The sequence below is a fragment of the Excalfactoria chinensis genome, chromosome 3 (assembly GCF_039878825.1).
Source record: "Excalfactoria chinensis isolate bCotChi1 chromosome 3, bCotChi1.hap2, whole genome shotgun sequence".
NCBI classification, from domain to species: Eukaryota; Metazoa; Chordata; class Aves; order Galliformes; family Phasianidae; genus Excalfactoria; species Excalfactoria chinensis.
Window position 1 is genome coordinate 81,389,816 of NC_092827.1, and position 23,196 is coordinate 81,413,011.

Genomic DNA, 23,196 nt, shown 5'->3' on the forward strand with positions numbered 1-23,196 from the left:
CCCTGGCTTTCTGATTAGGCAGCACTTAGTAAGAGTGCCTAGTAAAAGTGAGCAATTTTGCTAAGAGTTTTAGCACAGGGGAAGACTCAAACATAGCATACAGTGTTTACAGTATAAAAAACTTCAAGTAAGCTGCAAAAATATTGTAGTTTACATTGAAGCTGTGTGGAATTTGTGAGATTTCACGGAGATTTTTATGGAATCAGCTGTAGATTAAGAATTTCCCATCAACTTTTCTGTTTTCACCAATGCTTATATTGGAGAGAGCTGTTAAAAATGACATACATCAGTTCTCATAGCTGTCTGTTTGAGGCTGTCTTTTCAAAGAAGTGGCACGCTTTCTTGTGAGACATTGCTTTGGCATCTAAATCTCAGTAACTGGTTCTGGTACTGGTAACATAAGTCTGTTAGGGCTGTTGATGTAACTCATCATGAAAGATTCTTCTTTCTTAGCAGCATTAGCTGTCTCTTATTATTACTGGCTTTTTCAGCTGCAAAGAGAAGGATGTATGGATCTACTTGTCTAAAAAATACCATCAAAAAGTGCAGCGCAGCTAGGGTTTATACAACGACATTGTTTCTTTCTAATATTCTTGGGAATGATTGTGTTAGTGATTGCTGTAGATCTGCTTCTCTAAGAAAAGGCTGAACTTAAGGAAGAAAATTCAGGCATTTTAGAATAAAGTGTAGAACACTGAAAAAGGGCAGGGTTAAGCAGAGATAAACTTGAATCTTTAAAGTCAGTGTAATTTATGGTGAAGTTATGTTGCACAAGGCTAGGTGAAGAAGGTGAGGTGGCGTTTACTGGGAGGCTTATAGGATATATAATGCTTATTTTGCTGATCACCACATTGTAGTAGTCTGTGAAAGGGAAGTTTTGAAAGGTTAAAAACAAGTGAATGATCCATCTCTTCTGTGTCAATTGTGTGCCAAATAAAAATTGTTCTTGATGGCTTTCAAATAGATACGCATCCAGCTGTAACAAAAGTATGCTGGGACACTCTCAGGACTACCTTTTCTGAAGACCACCACGGGATTTCTGTGTGTTTTTATTTTGTTGGTTTTTCTTACATAAGTTTTGTGATTAAAGAGAAAAAGGTTGTTTCAGGCAAGTGGAGAAAAGGGAACAAATATGTTCCCTACGTGTTCTGTTAATTACTTGGCTTTTTTTTTTTTTTTTAAATGGTTAAAAAAATCAGCCATATGAGAGTATTGTACAATAGTTACAGAACGTCAGTGTAAACATAACTTGAATTCTATCATTATCCAAAAATCCGGATAAACATTGAATAGACTCCTCGCTAACAGGACAGTATTTCACCAGAGAATCTGTTTTCTTTCAGCTGTAATAACTAAATGTAGATCAAATAAAAATGGTAGCACAGAAAATAATTTCTGGTGATCAGCCTCCTTCAAGCCCCTGTCTGAAGTGACTGCTTCTAGGGAGCAACTCAGATATATCAGTGGTTTAGGACTATTGGATTTGTGTGGGTTTTTTTGAACACTTCTTGGCAAGAGTTCTGAAGATGCTACATATCTTTTATTCATCTGATTAGTTTGCATTTCTGTGTGTGTGTGGGCATAGAATCAGTGAATAAAATAGTGTGGGATTGTATGTAGAGTATTAAAAAGAAACAGGTCAACAAAAATATGGAAATGTTTCTGTAGGAGATGTGACTAAAACATTCTTAAACTGGAAATGAAGCAACAGAACAGGGGATTATTACATATATCAATCGTGTGAAACGAAGGAAGGTAAAAGTTAATCCCACTGTGCATTGTTTTCCAATACAAAATATGAGGGGTTTCACATGAAGGTCATAGAAGCTAAACTCAAAAACAGGTATGTGGTATTTTGTATGTTTTCTGCGGACAGAAGTTCAGGCAGTCCTTTGTCAAAAGATCTTACAAGTGATTCATCTTGTGTTTTAGAAGCAACCAGAAAAGTTTGTGGAAGAGAGATCATTTACTTAGAAGGTAGTAAACTGAACTTGAATTAGATGATGAATGGAGGAATGCTGAGGGAAAAGTACTGCCAGTTTTTCTGTCACCTTATAGTCTCCCATAGGTACTGTTAGAGAGGGCATGAAAAGCATGGTGATCCTTCTATCTGCTACTGTACTGCTGTTTCATATTCCAAGAATATAAATATTTATAAATATATAAAGCAAATTTGGAGGTTTTCTGGCTTCTGTGCTGGATGAATTTCTTGAGACCCTCAATAGCTTTTTTTATAAAAAGCCAAAAGATATTCCGAAATATTAGTTTTCTGAATATATTTTTTTGTACAGTCAAGTACAGAATTTTAAAGGGAAACTGGAAGGAGTAATTAAAGTACCACATGGTTCTTCACATGGTTCTTTTTTTTTTTTCTTTTCTTTTTCTTTTTTTTTAAACTTTTAAAAATTATTATTCCTTGCTCTATTTTTATTCTGCATCTTAGTCTGCTCTACTGCAGAAAGTCTGCTTCATGCTAAATGCAATGCTTAAAATTCCCTAAGATGGTAAGGGATAAGCTACAAATATGGACTATCAGGCAAGCCCTGGAGATTTAGTTAATCTGACCTAGATGTTCTTTTGATGATTGAGACCTGCAGTATGTGAAAACACTTCTCAATTTCAAAATGAAAAACGAGGATATCTGTTGTATAACTCAGCTGTCCTTGTAGTGACAGACGCATCAATCATTTCTGAACAGGAAAGGATTTACTATAAAAAGTTTGTAGCTTTGGAGCTGTTGAGTTCATTGGAATTCAGATCAGCAATGATATTGAAAGTTGTAAGTGAATTCAGTATTTGAATTTTACCATGTTCTAAAGAGGATTAGCTACAAATGCAAGCAACATACTTTTTTTCATTTTCAAGAGCCTGTTGTGTAAGATGTTAATTCTTGACTTAATTTTCAGCATATTTTTTGTGAAACTGCTTGCTGGATCTTTAAAAAAAACAAAAACCAAAATAAGAACAAGAAGTCACCACTGACTAGGGATCTGCAAACATAAATATCTGTGGTAAAATCTAATTTGAAAAATGAGAAGGTACCTAGAAATAAAGCAAAGTTTAACTTATACCACTTTTGAATATCCAATTAGCCATTATTTTCCTATAACCTGTTGGGTCAAGTACAGTTAAATACGTGGACAAGATTGTCCATTTTGAGTAACTGGGACTGGGAGTTAGCTTCCTATTTAAAACGTAAGAAACAAACCAAACCCCACTGTTTAAAATGATAGACCATTAACTGGTTTGGATAGTTGGCAGGATTATATGCCCTAACATACATTCTGCAGCTCACTCTGTTTCATATTTCTTCAGCAAATTTTAAGGTCTTTAAGTGAAGTTCACTGCTTCTTCAGTGGGTGCTGAGTTATTTCAGGAAGTTGTAATGGTAATAATTGTGCTGTTGGAGAAGACAAGGGGAAGGAAATTATTTGTCTGTGTTAAAAAAAAAGAGGGAAGGTTAATTGACTTTTTCAGCAGTAATTGTTTCCACTGTTTTGGAACCAAGACTCTATTTGTCACAGCTCTTTGTTCAAGCTGCCTCTTACCTTTTATGCAAAATTGCATTTGAATTTTGGAAATCACGCTTCACATTTCAGCAGCAGAGACTTCTTATAACATTAGCAACTATAACCCGTCAAGAGTCAAAACACACGTTTCTAGATAGAAAAGAAAGTTGTTTCCCTGAAGTCACTTTGGGCTGTATTCAATCAAATCTGGACACTTGAAATGGAAGCAGTCATCTCTTGCTGTCAACGATCCTTGTGCTGAAACAAGAGACTATAATGAAAGTAAATTCAGATAGTCTTGAAATAGTGTCAAAGGTAATGATGGACGCTTTGCATGCAAGTTTTCTTGCATCATTTTTTCTTGACACAGTGCACATAAGTAGTGGGATGTTTGTAACATTCTTCCTAAAGAATTTTGAATTTTTTTATGTTTATTTAAGAATCTTGTGGTTGACAGTGGAGGAAATGATACATTTGTTGAGATCTGTGGTGATGAGGAGGAGCACCGTGGTAGTCTGTTCTAAATGGAGTTCAGAAATAATTGGATGTTCTTTGAGCATGTGTGTTTTGTGGCTGATAACCCAATCAAAACAATGAAGAAATGAACAAACGGGCTCTTTTAACCTGGGAAAATGAACACCAAAAAGAATTGTGGCTGTTGGACTCGATGATCTCTAGAGATCCCTTCCAACCCCTACAATTCTATGATTCCTCTGTGGACATAGTGTAAGCCTTTGCCCTGTTCTGGGGTAGGTGTTACAGTTAGTATACCTACTGTCTTCATTTGCAGCTGGTACAGTACACTGTACCTTCATGTTTTTAAGCACAGAAAAAGAAGTCATAGCTTAAAACACTGTTAGCTGCATGCAAACAACTATTGTGAGCCAAGAATATTGATGTTGCCTCTGCAAGAGGCACGGCTTTCTAGCTGTTAAGATACTGCCATGATCTGGAATATGAACTTTGTGAAGACAGTTTGGAAACATTTGGTGCAATTTTTTACCATAAGAAGTGCAAATAATTACGATGGATGATAGCAATAATACTCTTACTATAGTAATGGAATTTACATAATACTTCAGTTCATCTGAAGTATATTATGAAGCAGTTCTTTTTGCCTGTGCAGACACAGCATTGTTCAACCAAAAGTGAAAATGTCTTGAATAAAATGACTGCAGTTTTTAAACTTGACATAAATGCAGCTTAGCTTGATTATTTGTGAGCTTGTAATCTCTTGCAGGTTTAAAAAGAATATATAAACTTATTATCAGTACATGTATTAGGTTTTCTTTAGCTTAGAATGTTCTGTGTGAAGTAATGTGGTTTGTTCTTTTCATGTGAAAATATGATTCTGCAGACTCCTGGTTTGAGAGCCCACTCAGGAAGATTGCAGTGGTTTGCAAAGAGGTGTATATCAGGTAATCAGGTATGTGGCTTGTTTCTTTTCTTCTTATATTTCATTAATAATTATTTTGGACTATTTTGTTAGATATTGGTAGGGAGGACATGTGACAGACTGAAGAGTTGAACTTAATGCTCTGTGTAAACTGTTGTGTACTTAGGCAGAAATATCTTAGATGAACACACACAACATGTAAGTAACATACACAGAGAAATAGTTGTTTGTCTAAGTTGTAATGATGTTCCCCTTTGTTTTTAAAGATGGAGACTCTGGAGAACTTGGTAGAATTAACTCAGAATGTATTTGAATGTGATAGAGATGAGATGTACTACTACCTGCTTCAGCTTTGTGGTAAGTTATCATGTAACCTTTTTTGAGTTCCAGTGTGTTTGCTATTGTGTTTGGATATGGGAAATAGCCTTGATAGTGGTCTGCTGTCATAAGTAGCCTGCAAACAACTATGGAGTCGAGGAGAGTTCAGGGTTGTTTTTTCTCACCTGCACAGCTTATCACAGCAGTATTTTAAAGCGTAAAGAATTAAAGATTTATACTATTTGTTAATTTCCTAATTTGAAAGCTTTTTCCAGTTTGCTTTTTAAAATACTCGCTTGAAGAAAAATTGTTCATTTTCTGTGTCTTTATAGCCATTAAAGATCCGGAGTCTACTCTAGTTGAAGCTTCCTAAGCCTTTAGTAAAGGTGTTAATAATTGGTGGATCGTTCCTAATTACAGTTCCTAATTCCCCCAGCTACAGCCAAACTTGTGCATTGTTGTGGATACTGAACTCTTTTCAACTGGAAGCCTGTTTGTATGTTACAGACTTTGATATAAAATGTATCTGTAGTGATTATTCATTTCTTTTCTTCTTGCTTTGGTTTTGTTATTCAGTGTACAATACGGTATAATACATAGTAAAAATGTTGGAAATTTTAGATCTTTTTTTTCCTCAAGTCTGATGAAAACATTTTGTGGTCTTGAGATTGGATGCTGAACACAGAATATTTGGGACATTTTAAAATAGTGCTACAGGGATTTCTATGTTTCTCAGAAAAATAAAACCTTATATTATGTATGTATATCGAGCAACTTGATGTCTTGGGCAGTGGGAAAGCTTGCATTTGAGCTTGATATGACTTTAGACTGCTCTTTACGTATTTTTTGGATTACTAGAACTACCAATGTTATTACGCTAAACAAAGCAGTATTAGACCTCCATTTTAATAAAGCAACAAGAGAAGCTGCTTCCTCATTTCATTTAGCCACGAACAGAGGAGACGAGTATTTCCCCGCAAAAATGGACAGAGAATTTTTATCTTTTTTGGCTTTTTTTTTTTTTTTTTTCCCTCAACAGCCTCAGAAAGTCTAAAAACCAAGCTGTAGCATTAGCTAGTTCTGGCTTTGCACATACTGGTTCACCCTTGAAAATCAAGTTGGCCTGAAAAGCAATCTTGTCTCAACAGGAGGGAGTCTTCCTATTTCTCCACCATCATCCTGTTCACCTCTGGCAGTGACTAACTATGACAGTGTGCCTGCTAGGAAGAGAATCTAAGAAGATAGAATTTATCAAAGTCTGTCACACAAAATCTTCACTCTTCTTTGAAAAGACAAAACCAATTCCATCTACTCAAAGAAGTGGAAAACATTTGTGGGTTTCTGTCACCATGAAAGACAAAAACCATGCACATTCCTACTTTCAGCCATTTTAAACTATTTATCAAAGCTGCCCTTTGCACAAGTACAGTAGAGAGTTGTCATTGTGCACCTTAGCCACAATATTAAGATCTGTAAGTCAGTAACATGTACTATCTAACTCAAGATGTAGGAAAAGAGGCAGGAAAGAGGTTTGATCTCATCCTTTCTCAAAGTTAGGACAAGTTTGAAGTAAAATCAGATCATGGCCTTGTTACGTAAGATGTTTTGTTCCTCCAGAGTTGGAAATTGAAGAATAACCTCTTCCAAGGTTTGATGTTCTGCAACTTTTAAATGTTAGCTTTCATACAATGTTGCACACCTCTGAGGCCTGTCAATTAGGTAGCTACAGACAGTAATTAGACTCACCCTTGCCATTAGCATACTCTTCTTCAGGTAGTAATAAACCCACCTTTTTCAACTACCTGTTTAACTTAATGTCCTCAAGCCCCATATCTGTCTGTTGACGGCTGAATTTGCTACAGTTGGCAGTATTTGTTTTATAGTTCTGTGAAGTCCAAATCAAGCACATGTAAAGGTGTCAGATATTCTCCTCTGTTTACTGCCATAATAGCCTGGACTTAAAATATTATCAGGGTAATTTAGTCCTTAAAGTCAATCATTTGGTTTATTTGTTGTTTTTTGTTTGTTTCCATCGTGTATGGAGAAATAGTAGTTTGGAATTTTTCAGGTTAGTTGTATGAAGCAGAAATATATAAGCAGTGAAGTATTTTACATAAATATGGCTTCAGATATGTATGTATGCTTTAAATTTGCTTTTATCTGAAGGCTTGAATTTTGTTTCAGATAACAACTCTGACTGGAGAAAAGCTGAAGCTGTGTGGACTAAAATTCAAGAAGAAAATGTTGTTCCTCGTGAGAAAACACTAAGATTACTGGCTGATATATTTGAGAAAAATGGTCAAGTTGTCCCATTTGAGGTGCCTAAGGTAATCTGAGTGTAACTTTGCTAGCTAGAAATACTGCTGAATATATATCTTTCAATTGGTATGTGTGAACAAACGGGATTATAGTAATTCAAATAACCTTTCTGTTTTAAAGTTCAGACAAGAAGAAATGAGAAGTCCAGGACTTTCTAATTTTGAAGAAAGAAAAATAAGGATGCTTTGCAAGAATAACAATGCAAGAGGTAAGACGGATCCACTGTTTCTGTTGCCTTAGCTCTAAGATTTAGATTTTGATTAAATATTGAGCAATGGTTGTCTGCTTGCTGTTGTTTTGCTAGTATGTTAGAAAAGTTACCTAAGAGTGTTACTTGGTAATGTTCTGCTTCAGAACTTAAAGGGAGAAGCAAATGCAAAAATATTTAAAGTGTCATTTGATTTATTGACTCTAAATACTCTAAATAAAGTCTGTCTATGGTAAAGTTTTGAATTTTAAAAAGATATAAGTATTACTAGTCTGTCATTTATAATATTCAGTTCAACACATTTTCTAGACTTCTGATTCATACACAGGGTCAATGATGAAAATACAGTTTTGCTATTTTAGGAGTTTCTGTGGTTCCCAGTAAGTCTACTGCTTGGATGCAAGTTTTATGTTGTGAGACATGATGTAGCAATCCTCTCTACAGTTCTCAAGTGAAATAGTAGGGACATGTTCATGAGAAGGCAGTTAATCCAATAGAAGAAGTTGTCCAAACATTTTGGATTTGTTCCTGCCAATGTAGTCTTGAAAGGAGACAAGATATCTAAAATAGATTTTGGAGCCATGTCTGATCACTTAAGACAGATTTGATGAAGAAAAGAATTAGTGTCATCTAATTTAATCTCATCTGTACTGTGGAGATTATCATTGCTCTAAAGAGGTGATTCTCCTGCTATATTGAGCATTTATGCAGCCTTTGAATACTGCATGCAGTTCAAAGATCTACAATAAGATGTTAAGGTCCTTGAAAGCATGCAGAGGAGGGAAACAAAGCTGACCGAATGGCTGCAAGGTGTGTCCTCTGAAGGGGAAAGGACAACACTTAGCTTTTCCTAACTGAGGAAAAGAAGCTAAAAGTTGGCTTCACTGCTCACCTGCAGCTCCCTGAGGAGAGGAGGCCAAAGGGAGGTGCCAAGCTCTGCTCCTGCAAACTGATTGCAGGATGTGAGGGAGTGGCAACAAGCTTCATTAGGGAAGGTTTGGAGTGGATGTGAATGACAGTCTCTTTTTGTGGGCATGGTGATAAACTGGAACAGGCATAGGGGCTGCCTGTTGGTATTCAAGAGGCATTTGGATAATGCTCTTGGGACTGAGGTCAGGCAGTAGGACTTCGTGATCTTTGTAGGTTCCTTCCAAATGAACTGTTCTTATAGCTTTTTTTCTCTGGGACTTTTATTTATTAGTCCATTTTATTTCTGTTGATGTTGCATACCTATTTGTTTTTGTTTGAAGGATCAATTTAAAATGTCACTTGGCATCTTTAGCTTCTTTACAATTAGTTGTCCACGATTTTCCATGGAATTAGGAAATTTTTCCTCCTACAAAGAAAGTTACTGCCAAAATGCATGTGTTCTTTTGAGCTGTAATACAGAGACTATAAAGAAAAGATCAAAATCAGCATCCCCACAGCTTACTGTTCCTAAACCTCTTGGCATCTGGATGCCATTCAGCAAACAAAATGGCCTTATCGAGAGATCATTTCAGATCTTTTACTCTAAGAAATCAATAGCTTTTCTACAGAAACTTCCTTAGCTTGGTAAAGCAGGTTTAACTTACGCTTAGGTATTTATTTGTTTGCCTTCTTATGTAGAAAAGGAAGATCAGTCTGTGCTCACTTTAAATAAACGGAAATGTGTTTTTATCCATCTCATCTCAAAAACACACTGTCACAGTGAGAATTAGCATAACTGGACCTTTGAAGGGAGAGTCCATTTCTAGCATTAGCCAAGGTGCAGGGCAACTTAGTATTCTGGAAGTCTTTTATTTTCTTTGCATATGCTATGATAGAAAACTTGGTCTCACTTGAAAAGAGGTCAAAAAACAGAATGAAGTAGGCTAATATAATAGATTTTTGCTGAATTATAAATATTTATAAATACCAGAAGCCCGGTTTTCTTCTTCTCTGGGTGTTATCAGTGTATTTTACAAGTTGGACCCACTGATTTTTAAGCTATAAGTTTGAAAGAAGAATCTGTTAATCATTTATGCAGCTACCTTCAAATGTCAGTAAAATCCTCCTATATTGAATCCCAAGCATGCTGGTTACAAGTGTGTATTCTGCATATTCTGTATGTAGGGGTACGATCTTGTATATTATGATAGACAAAACATTAATATTTTAAGGAAAGTCTGTTCTCTGAACTACTTAATTTTTTCAAAATCAGATTTTGTTCTTATCCTGATTCTTCAGTATGAGAACTTGACTCTAGGGAATAACATTACAGTATCCCAAACAGTTATAGTTGCTGAAACAAATTTGCTTGTATTGAAAGCTGAAATTTTCTTCTTAAATTGTCGCTTTTTAGACAAACTTTTTTACTTAGGATAAGTGGTGTAACATAATATGGTTCTGAAACCAAGAAATTTCTGTCTTGATTGCAAATATACTTCAGCAATTATAGGTGGTACCTGAAGAAGTAATGAGTTTTTAATACCTGATTGGACATAAGTCTCAGTACGCTTAGGTGTAGTTGATAAATGCTACTTGCAAGACTGTAATTTGGAGTTGAGAAAATCTAATGTGAATAGAACAATCATTCCAGGATTGAAAATGACATATAAAACAAAGCATTCAGGAAAAAGGAAAACAAAAGAATTCCGGTTCTTTTAAACTGATTATTAGAAAAAGATTTACAGATATTTCCATGGAGCAGACATTATACTTTGTGGACTAGGGTCATTAATAGTAATATGTGCTTGATATCATGTCCACTGTTTGGTGATGAACCCCATTCAAATAGTGGAGAAGAATATTCAAACATGGAATGAAGTTGTTGCTCTGTCTAAAGGCACTAGGAGTCTCCAAGCATAAAGAGGTGTTTGGTTTTTGTTTTTTTATAATCAAAAAGCAGAATTTAGGTAGACTTTTGCAAGTGGAAAGATGAAACATTACCATTCACATGTTTTTCCTAACAAAAGCAGCTAGGTTGCAGTTATCTCAAATAACAGAAAGCCATTGGATTTAGGTGTGAACGCTCCTTTACAATGCTGGTATTGAGTATCTGAGCAGGCAAGAGAATTCAGCATGTTGCAATAGGCCAAGCTTTAACCTCAGTCTGATAAGTGAGCATGAGGGAGGAATCCTGGGCCTCTTCTCTGTCATTTTGTTGTTATTTTATTGGTCTTTTGGTTGACAATGTAGTCACTTTCGTAATGTCAGACATCAATCATATTATCTCTCCATCTCTCTTGTGTCTCTCTCCATATCTTTCATACGCATGGGTCTCACGTACATGGAAGTGGACTTAATTTTTACTGTGATATTCTTATCCATTATCTGCTCATCTATATTTAATATAGCTCAAAGTGTCCAAAGTAGGTTTGGGATGGCAATATTAGCTCTATTATGAACTCGGTGTAAGAGTTTGCATGTTGTTATTAATATTTAATTTTATACATGGTTACTTCTGTGCCTGCATTTCAAGAAGTTTTTATGTATGCTTATTGGTTGAAAAAGTTTAAGTAGAACAGTTTAACGCCAAGCACTTAAGCTTTGGGAATGGTGGTTTCAAATTCCACAGCACACTGTACTAAGTGCCATTAATGTGATGCTTCTAGTGCCAATAAGATTCATATGAGCAATCTTCATCTTTCCTTTTAAAGTATAAAAAACTATAATTTACTACATAGCTGTGATGAAATTTGTAGTGATTGCCTAAGTATTTCTAAAAAGTTTCTTAAAAGGTAATTGTGGATTAGATTTGAATTAACAAAGAGATTTATATTGTTTTATTATAGGAAAAATGCAGTCGGTTTTAGATGCAACAGTTCACTTGTTCCTTGCACTGCTTTGTAGTGTATGTTATAGCCTAGGTAGTAGTCGTAGCTGCGTGTTTATAGCTGCATAATCTTGTTTCAGAAAAATAAATGACTGAAAATGTGCTTATCATTTTTTTTTCCCCCTTTTTGGTAACATCTTTTCATACACTGACAGTTATTGTGAATGCATGAAATAAAACTGTTAATCAGTCAAACAAACGCAGCGTAGTTTACTTGTTAAATATCTGTATATTTGTAAATTGTATGTTTTGTATAAATCTTGTCGTAGCCAAATAATTTATCTCCCCATATTGGAATCACCTCCTATATTATTTGTTAAACGCTGTTGTGATCATGTACCACATACTGTAACTGTATACCCCAGAATTAGGTGTTGCTTTAAAAATCCTGAGTCTCCCCCTTCTAGCTGACTGTGTTGGTATATAAGCAACAGCCATATATAATAAACCAGCAGTAGCAAACTTTTTGTTCTGTGGAGGTACGTGTTAGCTGATTGATATATTCAAGCACTTTTGAACAAACTGTTATGAGCAGCTTTGCTTTCCAAGATGTAAGAAATTGAATGGATTTCAGAGGGACCTTTTCAGTGAAAAAAATTACTTCTTTCTATGAGCAGCACCATAGTAATACAATACTTCATTTGGGCTTTATGTTTTTTCTTTCTCAGAGGCCTACGATGTTTTTCTGAAAAGCCAAGGGAAGAGCAACTATCAGTATCGTACTTATGACACCCTCATAAAAGCTTTGTTATCTCTGGATTGTATTGAAGAAGCCATGGAAGTGAAGCACATGTAAGACTTTTTTGTGTTTAGGGGATTTAAATTGTTGGCTTTTGCTGATTAGGGTTTCTGGAGGTTTTGTTTGTGTTGTTTTTTTTGTTTGTTTGTTTGTTTGTTTTTAGTCTTTAAATAATTTCTGGATTGTTTTCAGCGAAGTCCATATTTTTCAGTAGGAAAACAGGTCATGACTGCTAGCTAGGAGTTATGTAATTCATTACCACATGAGGCGTTAGGGCGTTATGTATTAAACGTACTAGAGAGAGAGTGTGTTTTGCTGATAGCACGTTTCAGCCAACAGTATCAGCAAATGCACTTGGCATCAGAACTGAAAGTCTCCCCTTCTGGCAGTCTGCCTTTTCCCCTTTATAGCAAGATCCAAACAGACAAGATTCCTTCACTGAGCTGCCCCTGAGCCTTCTCCTCAATCCCCATCCCTGCTGGTGCCCTTCCCTATCCAAACTCTCTGGCAGCTGGCTGCCTGCCAAATGCAAAGTGGTACATTTGACTGTTTTGCCAGTGGCTAGGAGATGACCATAAACCTTAGATCCAACTCTTACACTTCTGAAATAAATCCAACCTGCTGTCGTGCATTATTAGATTCATCAGAATCAAATTAACCTTTAGTGAGCTGCAAGGCACACCACTTGCTTTCATTATAGCTTGTAATGTGTCTTCTGTTCAGATTATAGAATTCAAAATAAGTATTAATTGTTATCACAGTAGATTTAAGAAGAATAAAAATGCGGCAATTTAATTTCCTTTTGGTTTCTTCAGCTAAAACAGGAACAGTGTTTCTCATCTAGCGTGTCCTCTGACTGAATACAGTGAATTAGAATGTGCCTGTAGGAATAATTCATGTGATGTATGGGACAGTATAAAAATCTTAACAGTTTCTAGAGTCAACTTAGTTTATGATTTCCAGGAACAATATAGTGTAAAAAGCTGTTTGTTATTTTCTTGTTTTCTTCAAAATTGTCCAGACCGATGAACTGTCATTTTAAGTTCTGCATCTAGAAGCACAATCAACAGTTCTTCAACTCAGTATCTGTAACAGAGCTTTATAGGAAGGAATATTAGTGCTTCTTGAATATGTGGTTTATATAAAGGAAGAACTCAAACTGTTTATGTAATAGTGTTCCGTAAAAGGAGAACAACTGGTAAGATTTTTTATTTTTAAAAAAGAAGATGATGATAGAAAGGATGTGTTTGGAAGTGCAAAGAATGTTGGTCAGGTGGTCTGTTAAACATTTTGGAAAACTTTTATGAGCTAAAAGATACCTTGAATGATTCTTCTAGAAAGAAGTTTGAACCTTTTATTGAATACGTATGCATGTGCTGCTTCTCTGTGGCTTAAATGCGTTTGTAAGGAAGATGCATAAAGTATTGTTGTGTTGTAAGCATTAATTTGGAGATTATAAGAGCAGAGTGGATGTAGTGTTTTGTTCCTGATATTGACAATTCTGAGTTCTTGCTTTAGATAATAAGATATTTAGGCAATCCTTAAAAGGATGCAAAATACAGAAAATAAAAATGTTACAGACTAAAGAATTTTGAAGTGTATTTTTAGAGATGAAGCTTCTGAATCTCAAGGTGTTTAGGAAAAAGGAAAACACGATTTACTAAGCGATTCTGGTCAAATCCAACCACAGTAATAACCACAGTGCTTTTCAGAGCTCTCATTTTCAATCTCGTAGCATAGAAATGCCAAATAATGACATTCTAAAAAGCCCGTAACAGCTCACTGTTACATCGAGACAGAAAATGCTTACTATTAGCAGTGTTTACAGTGTTTATTTGTGTATCCCTTTTTGTAATAATAAAGTCATGCTTTTATCAAGCATTTTGAAACGTCTGTTAGTTTTTAAATTATTCACTGAAATAGAGGAAGTGATTTTGTGTGCGCACGTGGTTTGGAATAGCAGATGTGTATGTTTCGCACACATTTCTGCACGCTTGGCAATTTTACCAACCTTATATTACAAAGAGATTATTCCTACAAAGCCTAAATGTGTGCAGTGGCCTGAAACTTGTGCAACTCCCAATATTTTCATAAGATACACAAAAGCCATCTTCATTTGTATAAGCGAACATGTTTCTCTTGTTACTCTGCTCGTAGCCAACCTTTAAATTTAAATAACGTGTAGAGAGCTTTAAATGCGTATTAGCATAGACAACAGAATAAGTAATTCATGTTTTTTTAAAAGGTTAGATTATTTTCAAACTTCCTTGCTGTTAACGGCGCCGAGAAACTTTAATGCGAAAGTGGTGATGTGATAGAAGGAAATTGGATTCTTGCTTTGCATTTGGAAACAAATAAAGCACATGCACAGAAATGGACCCAGGAGGTTACTGATCTGTTGGTCAGCGCAAGCCTGGTTGCTTTGGCATTCTGGCACTGTTTTGAGGAATGTTTACTGCATTTACTCAAAGTTTTAAGTAGAAATTTAGGAGTATTGGGAGTGATGGATTACTTCTGTAATAGTAGCTAACATCTATTTAATCACACTAAAGATTGGAAGATTGGAGAAAGTAAATCCTTTGTTATGTGTAATTTACAGTCTCATGCATGAATTGTTGACTTAAGGGCTTTGACAGATGGGACAAAGGCAAAAAAAAAAAATAAAGGCGGAACTGAGCAGTGGGTGCTTAGGCAGGGATTAAGAGGATTGGTTGGGAGAGTAAGAAAATCCCGAGTCCAGTGACTGCGTTTGTGAGCCTGGGAGGCTGAAAGTGACTGAGAGGATAGTCATATTGTGTACTATGTGAAGGATTTTCTTGGGATTGAGGAGAATAATTTAGCAATGACCCTGCTTACCTCCCAATCCGCTCAGCCTATAAGTTCAAGTAGGTAGGCTGCTCAGTTGTTTGCCACAAGATGATCAGTGAGGTTTATCTTGATTGCTGATATGGTAAATGGCGATGCCCCCCTTTTCTGTGTAGAGATTTAGTAATCTAGAAATTAACATTTGTAAAGTTATCCTCGTAGATTAAAAGTGTGGCTATACGTCACTGAGCAACAGGGAGGGAGGTTTTGTAATATCAGATGAATGTGAAGACTGATTAGTCTCTCTTGACTAATTTCCAGACTGATAGAAAAGCTTTGGCATTGTTATTAAAGATTCTCTTTACCGCAGGTATGTGAACTGCAGTCTTATCAGAGATAAAGAATCGATAAGCCAAATGCAATTTTACCACGGCTAAGGCAGCAAACGTAGTATGTTCACTTTAAAAATCCGTATACATCTAGATGACAGAAATTTGAAAATTAATCAACCAAATGATATGGTGTTAGCTCATAATATGCTTTAGTTTATGTTTAAAATATACAGCGCTGAAAATAAATGTTTCATTTTTATTGCTGAAAGAATAGTTTTACATTTTATAATTATGGTGACTATTGAAAAAAGAAGAAAAAGTATCCAGCCTAGGATACAACAGAACAATGCAGGGCATGCAGTTATTTTAGTCATCTAATATGTCAGCATTCAAGAATCTGAACCGATTGTTTAAAAAAAATCTTGTACTTTGTTTCTTTTGTTGCTCACTTCCAACTTTGTCATCTGTCAGAATGCAAAAAAAAATTATCCTTCTATAACCATTGACAGGATAACACAAAAGCTGTCTCCAGGTCGATATTTTGCAGCAATATTTTTAACATACGAACAGTAGTTTTTATAATTTCACCTTGGTGCTCAACCATTTATTATCGTATCAGAAGCATGTCAGTAATTCCTTTCTAAATGTCTGCTTCTTTTAGTGCTGAGACCCACATCAAGGGCTTCACACTGAACAGTGCTGCCAGCAGCCTCCTCATCATATCGCAAGTTAGGCGGGATTATTTGAAAGGTATGTCACAATGCTTGACCTTTACGTCACATTAATGCCTCTGCAGATTTTTCTTGTAACGCCCTTCGAATACTTGGATAAAGGAGTCCATTTAGCAAATTACCTGCTTATCAAGAGCCTTTTGTGGTAGCTGAGAGACGTAAATTACTGTACATGCATTTATAATACAGCTTGAATATGAATGTACTTGTCATTTGACCACTTAGTCCAGTTTCCATTCCATTTAACACAAGATGGGTTTTCTTAAGATGAATCACGGCTCTTCAGACATGCAAAATTTGTGCTCCAGAATGAGAGAAAGTACAGGCTTTCAAGTGCGTTAAAATTCACAGCACAAGTCATTTTGCTTTGGAAATTAACATACTTTAGAGCATCTGAAACAATTCCCAGCAGTTGTTTCTTGCATATTGTGGTGCTTGTGTGAGATACCGGATGAGTTAAATTGACTGTTAAATGTGCATGATTGTGCACTAAATGATTATAATATTGATTTAAAAACTTAATCAAATACTTTTTAATAGTTCTCAATACCAACAGTAACAAAATATTAAGGTTGACTTTCATCTTAACGTAACAATCGTGATAGAAGAGGAAATGGTGGCTGAAGAGTATGTGAGGGTACACAACAAGATGGTGGGTCAAGTTCAAAGTTGTGTTATTTTACTTCTCAGAATTGCTGGTTTTGTAACCTAGAATGTTTGTCTCTACAGCATTACATTTCACATGCTCAGTTGTTTAGCAGAACTCTTGTGAGAGAGAACTCTGCAACTGTATAGTTTTACTGTGCTGTTCTTTACTCTTCTGCAAGTACAGTACATGTTTTCAACAATTTCTTGTAGCATTAGAGCAGCTACATGAAAAAATTTATATTGCACTGATGTCTTCCATACCACAGGTGCATTTTTGACTGTGCCATTAGTAAATACTATCATCTTCCATTTTGCATTCCTGCATAGTCCATATAATATTTGGTATATTAGAATACTTCAGAATGAGCATTTAGATACTTTTTGCAGTCTTTCCTGCAGCTGATCAACTTCTGTTATTTCAGATTCCTCCCCATTTCAGTCTGATGTCACTGCCTGGTGTCATCAGCTGAAGTATTTGTGGTGAACACAATTGCTTTACTTACTGCATTGGCAAGTCTTACTTTTGCAGCTCTGAAATCCTTCACCTAAATCCTATGCTTGATTTTGTTACGTAGGTCACTCTGAAAGTGATATCTCCTATTTATTTCCATGGAACCAACAACAGATACAAAGGACACAATAACACTATTTGATAAAGCAAAATCTCAGCTACAAAGTGCACTCTTTCAGTGGGAAAAAGCACAGCTAATGGTGGTGACTACCAGTGATAAACAAGAGCCTGCATGCCATGCTTGTAAAAGCCTCCACCAGTGTAGGTGACTCACTGTTGCTGCTTCTAAAACATACCACTCACTGCCTCTCTCTGTTTATGTCCGCTCTTTGGTCTCCATAAACTTTCAGCAAGTGTGGAAGTATGTCACTGGGTGCTGTGTTCAATGACATGTGCTTGTTTTGTTTGCATTTCCATTGCAGTTACCATTTTGTCATACTGTCCCCCTGCTGCCATCTGTCTCATGGCAACAAAATGTCATGGAATATTGGTGGGAAGGTTCAACCTCTTCTGTAACACCAACATCTGCTTCTGAGTTTTAGGGCCAATGTAATAAGAAAGGAGGCATTACTTTTCTAGCAGTCCTTTTATAATTTTCAGCTTTTGTTTCTCTCTGGTATAACACTAAGTTTTGCCAGTTCAGATCCTAAATATAACACTACCAAATCTACTCTTCTTCAGGAATCGCTGTTATTTCTGTACTGAGGCAATCTTCCTTTAACTGCTTTCTTTTTAGCTAGAATCCTAGATTTTTGCCACCTCAAACCTCTCACTTCTTATCCTCCAGAAATGTTACTTTTTATGCAATAGAAAGCTTTTCAAGAAGTCTCTTGAATTGCTTGAACTTGCATTATTTTATTTTCCTTTACTTTGTGCTCTGAACAAGCATTTTTTGGTAATGTATTAGAATATTTAGAGATTATCTTTGTTTATATTTTAAAGATTACTTTTTTTAAGTGAAGCTTTGAAAATGCAAGCTACCAAGTGTTTTGACCATATCGATCATATTCTGAGGCTTACAGATCACTCAACAATTTTAGAGCAAAGTCTTTTTGAAATCTTAATATAGAGAGTTCAGTTTAACCTGCATCTTGTGATGGCAGACATACCTCTTGAGCTTTCACTTCTGCAAAACTTGCATGCTTTATCACTTCCTCAGAGAGTTCACCATCCTTCTTTACTATATAATGTGGTACAGTTTAATAATAATAATAATAATATAAATTACACAGCTCCCTAAGTATCCTCAAAGGAGCTTTCATATCTTCTAGCAAGAACATGGGTTATTTGAAAAGTCAAAATTTAAGCTATATCGTCTGGAATTTGTGGAACTTGGAGGAAAAATTTTTTAAATGTAAATGGTAGACTTTAACAAGCACAATTAGCTTCTTTTAAGTACTGAAAATTAAAGGGATTATATTATGAGTTTAGATTAGTAGTGAGTGCTTTTGCTTAAGGCAAAAACGTAGTGTTACATACGTGCAACTTCCGAGTCTTACTCCATCCTTGTTCTTGAGAAGGCTGATCATGCTACAAGCTGAAGGGATGTCCACACTTAGAGGCAGAAGACAACGTGAATGTTATATGTGTGGTGTGTTAAGTTTGCTTTTAGATTTCAGTAATATTGCCCCTGATGTTCCCCAAACAAGAAAAAGGGAAGAAAAAATGGGTCAGAAGGGAAATGCAATGGGAAGGAAGGTTAGGCATACAGGATGTTTTTTCTTCCTCTCTTATAAAAGGTAATATTTGGTTTCTGCAGTACCTGCATATTGAATTGGAATGTTAATGCTGTGAAGTTCAAGTGGGTGTATGTTATGTTAGAAGTGTTATCCCTTGGTATGATAATTATTATCTGTGATTAATCCTGCCTCTGCTGGTAAGGAGTAAGAGATGTTTCACCAGAGGGGCATGTCATTGTGCATGTTTGCTCATCTATAATGTAAATTGACGGGAAGTTTTGTTGGGTAAATGAGAGTGACTGCATCTGTGTTGGGCTGTGGGAATGTGTGACAGACAGAAGTTTGATTTGGGGGTGTTTTTAACATGGGTGATTGCTATCATCAGTTCTAGAGGTAACAAGTCCAGTTTTTTGTTTGTATGGAAGCTTGTATGGAAGCATATCCCATGCTTTTATTTATAATTGCTCACTTAAAGTTTTGGTGAACACTTAAAGTATTAGACTTAAGCTATTTCAATAGTGAAGTAATTTTTCAAATAAAATTTTAGTTCTTATGTATGCAATGTTTTTTATTTCCATTAAAGCAAATTCATTATAGCTTGTTTGGAGAAAAGCAAACCACAAACATTCTGACCTCAAGGTCATAAGGGAAGACATATGACATTGCTGCTTCCCCTGAGCTGGATGTTAAAATAAAAAAATTAAATGTTAATCTTACTTTAATGCTTTTTTTATTGAGTAAATATTAAATTATTGTATCCTACACTGCTGTTGAAAGTTCTTTGTGTAGATGTTATAATTTTCTATCACAGGTAGGGGGCATCGTTTCAGCACAAGAATTGTTTTCTATACAGGTTTCTAAGAAGGTAAGATTAATGATACCAGAAGCATAATTATCTTAAAAACTAAGATCTGAATTTATTCTCTTTTATGTCCTCTCGTTCATTAGATGCTGTTGCTGCTTTCCAAGGAATGCTTGACAGTGGCTTGTTGCCTTCTAGACCAACGGTTATTGCTCTTACTCAGGCTTTAGCAATGAAAGGAGATCTGAGGAGCTTAAAAGCACTTGAAAACATGTTGGAAAGCATCACAGAGTCAATTGGTCTGTCTTCCTCTCTAATTTCTAATGCTATTGCATTGGCTCACACAAAGAAGTAAGTTTTTCCTGGACTTGCCCTGGAAATCAACTTATATTCTATTTCATTGTTTCCATTCTTATTATCCTAGATGCTAAAAATCCAGGCTGAGTACTGTGCTGTTCAGTTTTGTTCTGATCTTATTTTACAAATACATTTGGGATTTGGAAATAATTTAATGTAGTATAGGGATAGCTGTGAGGTGTTTATGAGATCATAAAGTCTTCTCTGTTGTAATTAGCTTTGATACTTCTGTTTAGCACTTCACATGAGGTGTTCTCCTTGGTGTTAGCTCACAATCCCTGTGAAATCTGCATGTCAAATAGAGTTACTTCATCAATATGTACAAAAAAACTTGGAACTTTGCATGTTCAACTATGCACAGAAACAAAAACCATTCCAGTAATTGAAATGATGAAATATGATAGTGTTTACCCTCAAAATGGGAAAGCCCAGTTCTAGTTCTATGGGGTTGTTTTACACCTTTTTCAATATTGAAAAGTTGAGGAAAAATTATCTCCTGTGCTGTTCTAGGCTGCAGTTTCCATCCAGTCAATTATCACCAGACTTGGATTATTCTTTCATTCAAATGTTTATTTCGTTATTACTCTGTCCAGAATTTTTACTTTAGTGGATACGGTGATGCCATACTTAGTTTATGCTTCCCCTAAAACTGCATGAGAGAAGCACTTTCAGATAAAAGGTCATAGCACTCACTTTCTATAAGTAAGCCTACATATCCTCCTATTTTATTTCAAACTGGTTTCATCAGATGAAGGTAAGGCTGTCGATGTGGTCTACCTGGACTTCAGTAAGGCCTTTGACACTGTCCCCCATAACATTCTGGTAGAGAAGCTGGCTGCCTGTGGTTTGGATGGGCGCTCGCTACACTGGGTGAAGCACTGGCTGGATGGCTGGGCCCAAAGAGTTGTGGTCAATGGAGTGGAATCCAGTTGGTGGCCGGTCACAAGCGGCATGCCCTAGGACTTAGTGCTTGGGCCGCTTCTGTTTAACATCTTCATTGATGATTTGGATGAGGGGATTGAGTGCACCCTCAGTAAGTTCACAGACAACACTAAGTTGGGAGGGAGTGTTGATCTGCCTGAGGGGAGAAGGGCGCTACAGAGGGACCTGGATAGACTTGATCGATGGGTCAAGGTGAACAGAATGAGTTTCATTAGGGCCAAGTGTTGGGTCCTGCATTTTGGTCACAACAACCCCAGGCAACCCTACAGGCTTGGGGAGGTGTGGCTGGAAAGCTCCCAGATGGAAAGGGACCTTGGTGTGCTGATGGACAGTTGGCTGAATATGAGCCAGCAGTGTGCCCAGGTGGCCAAGAAAGCCAATGGCATCCTGGCTTGTATCAGGAATGGTGTGGTGAGCAGGACTAGGGAAGTCATCCTGCCCCTGTACTCGGCATTGGTGAGGCCTCACCTCGAGTACCGTGTTTAGTTTTGGGCACCTCAGCACAAGAAAGACATGGAGGTACTGGAGCAGGTCCAGAGAAGAGCAACGAGGCTCATGAAGGGCTTGGAGAATCAGCCCTATGAGGAGAGGCTAAGGAAGCTGGGGCTGTTTAGTCTGGGGAAAAGGAGGCAGAGGGGAGACCTTATTGCCCTCTTCTAGTACCTGAAAGGTGCTTACAGTGAGAGTGGGGCAGGTCTCTTCTCACTGGTGACATGTGACAGGATGAGGGGAAATGGCCTCAAGTTGCACCAGGGCAAGTTTAGGTTGGATATTAGGAAACACTTCTTTACAGAAAGGGTAGTTAGGTACTGGAATAGAATCCCCAGGGAGGTGGTTGAATCGCCATTCCTGGATGTGTTTAAGAGCCATTTGGATGTGGTGCTCAGGGACATGATTAGCAGAGGGTTTTTAGAGTTAGGGTACTGGTTAGGCTGCGGTTGGACTTGATGATCTTCAAGGTCATTTCCAACCTGGGTAATTCTATGATTCTATGATCAGGTAGAGCTCCTTTGTCTAGTAGCTAAATAACTGTGTAGTATGTAAGAGATACCTCATTGCCTTGGGCATACCAGACCAGAGAGTATACTTGCTGAAGTTGCTTGAAAAACAAGATGATTTAAATTGAAGGAGAACTGTGCAAGCTGGTTCCAGTAGTGAGCTCACTGTTTTCAGCCTCTGAAAAAACATAAGGAACTGAATTCTGTAGATACTTAGATCCAAGTGGCCGTTGGCACACAATAGGAGTGAACTGATTTTTTTCCCTAAGTTAAAACAATTCAGAGAGGAGTTCAGGGCTAGTCTCCAAAGCTGCATACTTTTTTTTATAATTCTATGTCCTGAAAGGCTTGCAAAGTCATGACTTGTTCATAACCAGAATCAGATTGGCTAAAGAAGTAGTTAAGGAACTCACTATATGCAGATATAGTTTAAGCAAGCAGCATCAACTTCTCCCATACCAAATCTAGTTTAGCTGTATGAAAACACTTAGCAGAGGCACAAATTACAAGCACCTTATATATTGTTACGTATCTTGCAAGCTGCACCTTGTAAACTATGAAAAACTCCGGAGTTCTTAGGAGTACTTTTGCATTTGTAAATCTGATGTCATTTTCAAAGCATTATTCATAGATTCCAAATGTTCTGTGTTTCTGCTTCATCTAAAGACATTTACCATGCTTTGATTTCTTTTTAATTACATTTGTTTTTAGAGTGGACTGATAGAAATGTCGTATGAACTTTTTGTAGTGCTAGAAGTACAGCTTTCACTTAAATGAATACTTCTTACATTATTTAATTAGCGTTTTTTACATTGTGCTTTAAGATGAAAGCATTTAGGGAAGCCTAGTGGCCAGATGGCATTTAGTATCATTTTTTGCATCCAAAAAGGCATGAATGGGAAGAGTTGCCTAAATAATTAATTGAGTAGCATAAAAAAAATACGTGCGTTGTCTTTATTAATTATTCAGATACTGTTAATGTTTTGATTTTTATCGTCTGGCTTTACAGAACACTTCCATACAGCAGCTAACTAGAACTCTTCTTTATTAAGCAAGGGAAGAATATTACTTAGGTGTTCTTAAAGGTCAAAGGTAATTCAGAAATT

The 23,196-nt window shown here is 36.4% G+C and overlaps 1 protein-coding gene across 1 annotated transcript in view; it reads left to right on the top strand.

The window, feature by feature from the left end:
- The window catches only part of LRPPRC (leucine rich pentatricopeptide repeat containing), an 88,355-nt gene that overhangs the window by 55,421 nt on the left and 9,738 nt on the right, over positions 1-23,196 (top strand). Inside the window, exons 26-32 of the mRNA XM_072331971.1 lie at positions 4,867-4,935; positions 5,172-5,262; positions 7,408-7,550; positions 7,663-7,750; positions 12,215-12,338; positions 16,084-16,172; positions 19,940-20,144. Coding sequence (XP_072188072.1) covers positions 4,867-4,935; positions 5,172-5,262; positions 7,408-7,550; positions 7,663-7,750; positions 12,215-12,338; positions 16,084-16,172; positions 19,940-20,144 — 809 coding nt within the window. The remainder of the gene's footprint in view (positions 1-4,866; positions 4,936-5,171; positions 5,263-7,407; positions 7,551-7,662; positions 7,751-12,214; positions 12,339-16,083; positions 16,173-19,939; positions 20,145-23,196) is intronic.